The sequence below is a fragment of the Coccinella septempunctata genome, chromosome 5 (assembly GCF_907165205.1).
Source record: "Coccinella septempunctata chromosome 5, icCocSept1.1, whole genome shotgun sequence".
NCBI lineage: Eukaryota > Metazoa > Arthropoda > Insecta > Coleoptera > Coccinellidae > Coccinella > Coccinella septempunctata.
This window is the reverse complement of record NC_058193.1, coordinates 30,378,251-30,384,250: the sequence shown is the minus strand read 5'-3', so window position 1 is coordinate 30,384,250 and position 6,000 is coordinate 30,378,251. Positions and strand designations below refer to the sequence as shown.

The following is a 6,000-nucleotide window of genomic DNA, read 5'->3' as shown; positions in this document are numbered from 1 at the left end:
CCACCAATGCAATACTTCATTGATCTCCAAAGTCTCTAATAAAATGGTTAAAAGATCTAATAGAGTCTTTCAAATTATCTCAGTTGGCTTCGAATTATTCTGCGCTGCTCCTTACCTAAAAGGTTTTACACTTAAATATCATACAATCATTTATAAATATGTACGATTAGCGATAACTGGCTGCTGCTGAAATTCCCTCCGTTAAAAGTTCAGAACTCTTTTTCTTTTCTCTTTTATCATTTCATATTTCTTTCTTTTCATATTCTTACTTCTATTACTGCGTTTAGTTAAGTAATAGGTGGATATAAAGATGAATAATAATCGATCAATAAAGATACGGAAATATTTCATATTCTGGAACAGTTTGTCTACCTATAAAAAAAGTTCTTTTTCGTTTTTTTCTTTCTTCGAGTTTTTTGTTTCAACGCAAGTACTAGATACTGGAGTTCATTGTTCCTTGAAGGAGTATTTTCGCTAAAGAACTTTAATCGATTTCTTGGTTCTATGCTTGGAAACATTAGATACAAAACACGTATAAGAATGAAAATATATTTGAAACAAAAAATAAATATATATACAACATGTCATCAATATCAATTCATAACAAACTTGAATAAACATGTATACAGGAATACGAAATACCTATACCCAAAGCTTAATCCATTGGTAATTATATTACGTTGAAGAACCCTATATTTTATTCGATCAGTCTGTGTTTATATAATTTATAGAGTAAAAGATCAATAATAACAAACAATTATTTGTCGGAGTGATTATCTATTGTGAAGCACATCACCATAAAAAAGCACCGATTCCAGAAAAAAACATTAGCTTAGTTTTAAATCGGGTTTTTCAGTAGCAAACATCTATTCGAATCTATAAAAATACAATGGAATTTTGTAAAATATGTTGTTTTTGATTTGTTTTCCTTCAAAGGCATGAGTTTATCGGAGGTTTTAAATATTCATATAATTTCGATTTTCTCCTAGTTCCTTAAAAACAACGAAATCTTGAAAGATTTCCAAATATACAACATGGAATGTCTTTCATCTCACAGCGTTTCTCGATTCATTCGAAGTCCAGTCTCACTATACAAAATCATTTTGGTTTTTCATTTCGTTGAATCACTCCCTTTAGCCATATCCGTATAATATTGGGGGTCTTCATTTGACGGTGTTTTTACTGCTCGTGGAATGTTCACAGGGCTCTCGTATCCTTGATGAATGTTATTCGTATTCTCATAACCATTTTGAACAACTTTCTTTTCTAGGGTATCCACGATATGGGGTAGAAACTTTTCTGTTTCACCACATTTTTCCTCAGAATCGTTGTTCTTCAAGTAGTTTAATTTGTTGGATGGTTTATCTGAAATGTAGATAAATAAAGATTTGTTTTCCTGGTCAGTTTTATACAGGGTGTTTACTCAAGATGCACAAAAATTTTAATGGATAATTTGCTTGAATGTGATACTATGAAGGGTAAGCTAAGTCGAAGGGCCTTTACCTTCCAGGTCGTCAAACGGAGAGAAGAAGTAACTCTTGTTTTGGATTACGTTATCGGATAGGTCCATGTAATCAACGCCATCTCCAAGCATTTTTTCCAAAACTCCGGCCATGTCACTGAAACGTGGTCTATTCTCCGGTTTGATCTCCCAGCAACTCCTCATTATCTGATATCTTAAAAAGAATAATCAATGAAAAATTTGCTGGATGTGAAAATAATAGCTTACAATTTTTCCGAGCAGTTATTAGGTCGCTCCATTCTATAGCCTTGTCTCAGCAAATGGAATAGGTTTTGAACTGCTATGCCAGGGTATGGTGAGGCCCCCAAAGTGACCAGTTCCCATAGCAGGATCCCAAAGCTCCAAACGTCTGATTTAGTTGTGTAGACGTGATCTTGTAGAGATTCTGGAGCCATCCATTTCACAGGAACTGAAAAATTTCAAAGGATGCACAACATATCGGTTATCAGGCTGAAGGACTTCGGTCGATGGCCATTAAAGAACAGTTATTATTATTCATATCGGTTATCGGATTTCATAATTGATTCAAATATAAAATCGATTGAATTAAACCCTTTTTGAATGATAATATTTATGATATAGCACCATTTTTCATGATGCAAGAAGATAAGTACCTATTACTCACAAGACGAAAAGCAAACAATACCTATGATGTACCTATATCTAATAATATATGCGATTGATATTGGGAGTAGAACAAATACAAGTGGGAGTCCGGGAGAGTTGAACCCCTTTTCACTCTGAAGCCACTTAAGTTGTATCTGTAAATTTTTTTGCATGACCAAATAGGTAACGATAGATAATAGTAGAGTAATGGTGAGATGAACATTTTGAATACAGCAATTCTTTTTTTAGGAACCGAAAATTGGCTCTTGTCTCCCTAACCCATGGGAGAGTTGAACAGGGGCGAGAGAGACTTGACCATAAGTTTGTTCATCAGGAAGAAAATTGAAAGAAAACAATTTCCAATGACCAACGATTGTCTATGTCAAGGTTTTCATCATCAGATGTATCAGCGTATGGAATACATATTTTCTATTTCAGAGTCAATCTCACTTATTTCCGAGATGTTTTTCACTTTTTTTGAACCTTTGTATATTCTTTTATATTCATTTCTAGCTAGATTTTCATGAAAACACACGGGTATTCGACTCTGGGGTCCAAACTAAAATTGTCATCTACAAGACTATCACGTTTCGTCCTAGAAACCCATAAATTCTATATCCCTTTTATTTCAAGAGCACCCACATAAAAAACCTAATAAAACCTATAATTCATCAGACCTTCTCCCCTCACCTCTTCCTTTACTTCGCTTAGTGTAGGCGTTATCCTCATATATGTCCCTGGTCAGGCCAAAATCGGATATTTTGCAGATTTTGTCTGTCGCTAGAAGAACATTTCTTGCTGCCAGATCCCGATGGACCAACTGAAAAAGAAAAATCATGAAATACGTTGTTTTTTTATTGTTCATGAACTAACCTTAACGCTGCTAAGGTAAGCCATTCCGTTGCAAATTTGCCAAGCGAAAGACAGTAGTTCCTTCGATGTTATCTGGCTGGTTTTTGGTTCGTCGTAATGGGAAGTTTTCTGATCTTGCTCCGATGTTTCGGAAATCTGGGAGATTCTTATATTCCGACTCCTTCTCAAGTAATTCCTGTTTGAAAAGCGGAGAATTAATTAATGTTCATACTGTTTCTCAATTTCGTAGGTGAACTATGCAAATAATGAACAATGTTTTGGTTTCTTTCACCTAAACTTTCAGTACAACTGATGATTTTCGAGAGAAATTCAGGCATATAACGCCCGCTGATATAAAATCAATAAATGTTAGGTTCTGAGTCGAACTAGCAAACCATCCTCACTCAAAGTATCAACGTCGAGCATATGTTTCGGCATATGTTCACCTCGTCAGTGCCGAGAATTCGAACGTTTACCAACGCCCTCCCTCCTGAGCTAGACATGAATGAACATAGGAAATCCCAGAAAAGTCGCAACGCAATTGTAGACCCGTTTCGGGATCATTGTCCCTCATCAGTACAGTGTAGCGCTGAATATTCCGAGCTGAGACAATGATCCCGGATCCGGTCTGTTGTTTCCATAAATTTGATATTTCCGACGTACCTCTTGGTAATTCATCCTTTTTTATTGTCAAGATACATTTGATGGTTGATGGTGACAATATTATGGCCTGATACATCGTAAAGTTTCATATATAAATGGTGAAGAATGTACATAGTTGCATTATTTGATATCTGTGAAATTCGACAAATGGGGTAGTTTGACCGAATGCAACTCTTTTTAACAGATCCACAGATGCGTAGTGTCACAGATTTAGCTACCGCGTAGATTCAGGTGACTTGGGACGATTTTGAAATTCAACTTGTCATATTTCAAAAACGGTGACTTATTTTCATATGAGAAAGAGGTTCAAATATGCTCAATGACTCAGACTATTGATTCAGAATTTGGATATAAATTTAAAAAAAAAATAAAATATGCTTGTCCCAAGTCACCCACCGAATTGGAAAGCTTGGGACACAAGTTAAAATCCATTGATTTCTCAACTCTCAAATGATATAGTTGACTTGGGACGGTGTATAGTTCTGAAAAATTAGAATTTGTGATTATATAGTTGAAATTCGGTAAAGAAATTAAATGATAAACCCCTATTTCAGCGAAAGTAAATATATTGCAACTCAAATGTAAAAGAACTGAACAAAACAAAGGAACTTTGATTTCCTTCATTCTTTGGTGATTTCTTTGTGGAAATATCGTAAATAATAATATCCTGCGAAAAATCTTATATTTCCTGCTGCCAATGCGCCTCTTGTATCTATTCGGCATTGTCCCAAGTCACCCTATAAAACAACACAATAAATGAATGAGATCCGTGTTGCCGTTTGATTTGTAAACAACCTTGTTTCATGACATATCCAATATCTCCATATCCCACGTATACAGAAAAAATTACACATGCACAAAGTGAAACACATGTACAGAACACTAGAAAGTATAAGGGCCATAAAAAACGCCCTTTTACTCTCCTGAATTCGTTGAGTTTTCCTGTCAATTCAAACGCTCTAGTCACGGCAAACTCAACAGGAATTAATTGTTAAACTAACCGAAAAAACGTCACACAATCTTATAAGATTGTCCCTTCACTCATAAATGTTAAGAAACAAAGAAATCTGCAATGAGGGTAATTGTCCCAAGTTACAAAACTGTCCCAAGTCACTCGAATCTACCGGTAGTTATTTGTGGCACAGCTCATTATGAAAACTTAAAATGGCTATATCTTTTTATCAGGGCCGAATCAGAAGAAATGGTACGGGAAAAAAGTGTTTCTTTTGACCTCAAGAATCTACTGCTGAAATATTTGTATGAGTCGAAGATTCACCCTGTATAATCTTCCTACATGACACCCTAAGTATCTTCAAAACTAGACATAAGATTTTTCAGTGCATATGAACTTTTTTGCCGGGGAGTTCAAAGTGTACAATATATCAAAAATTCAGGAATTCAACCGAATGCAATTTTCCCTTAAAATGGTTCTGGGTAGCATTCATTTGTTCAGTTTCAGCAACAGACAGAAATAATTAGGTTAGACTATGACCCCGTCCATTCGAAACCCCTACACCTATTATCGCCAGAACTATAACCCAGCAAAACTCCCTTGCACCATGTGCATCCCCATATCAAAATACAACGAAAATTCAACCCTCTCAACTATAACCGAATATCATCAACTTACCGAAGTGCTCCGTGTTCCGCATACTCTATAATCAGATAAATGGGCCCGCCAGGCGTTGTGCAGACTCCGAGTAACTTGATTACGTTGGGATGTGAGACCTCCTTCAGCAGTTGGTATTCGGACAGGAGGTCGTTCAGCTCAGACTCGCGAGCGTCATCCTTCAGTGTCTTCACGGCCACAGTCGTGATTCCTGAAAGGGAAAGGGTGCAATCTGACTGAGTCTGTTCTGTTTCGCGTGAACCCGAAGGCAAAACACTTTTTTAATCTTTGAAATTGAGAAATCGACATTCGTCAATGTATTCTCTTAGGAAGCTGGGAATCTGTGTTTCAGATTGATTTTTTCATACTTTCCTACATTTCCAACACTCATTCTTCAAAATCTACCAGAGAATTTCACATTTGTCCCCTTCGTTTTTTTATGGTAAAAAATTCGGTTATTTCAAAAAAAATTCATGAACATATCACTCAAGGTATTATTCTCCAGCGCTGGCTACTACTTTATTTCACCTCTCAGGTTATTTCCGAATACCATCTCGAAAACATACGAGGATATATTGAAAAATTCTTAGCCTACTATAGAACCAAACAGAATTTCAATGTCGAAATATTTTATAACTCATATTCTGCTCTTAATTGGATACATTTATTACAGCGTACCTGCAACGTCTCTATTGAAAAAAAAAAGGTTTCTTCTTGCTCTGCAAACCAGACCTCCACAGCTTTTATT

The 6,000-nt window shown here is 35.9% G+C and overlaps 1 protein-coding gene across 1 annotated transcript in view; it reads right to left on the bottom strand.

Moving 5' to 3' along the window:
• Nucleotides 1-994: 994 nt before the first annotated feature.
• Nucleotides 995-6,000, bottom strand: part of LOC123313451 (proto-oncogene tyrosine-protein kinase receptor Ret) — a 45,666-nt gene continuing 40,660 nt past the window's right edge. Inside the window, exons 13-18 of the mRNA XM_044898336.1 lie at nucleotides 5,274-5,463; nucleotides 3,002-3,176; nucleotides 2,819-2,948; nucleotides 1,730-1,931; nucleotides 1,504-1,676; nucleotides 995-1,365 (exon numbers count right to left, since the gene is read on the bottom strand). Coding sequence (XP_044754271.1) covers nucleotides 1,112-1,365; nucleotides 1,504-1,676; nucleotides 1,730-1,931; nucleotides 2,819-2,948; nucleotides 3,002-3,176; nucleotides 5,274-5,463 — 1,124 coding nt within the window. The 3' untranslated portion in view covers nucleotides 995-1,111. The remainder of the gene's footprint in view (nucleotides 1,366-1,503; nucleotides 1,677-1,729; nucleotides 1,932-2,818; nucleotides 2,949-3,001; nucleotides 3,177-5,273; nucleotides 5,464-6,000) is intronic.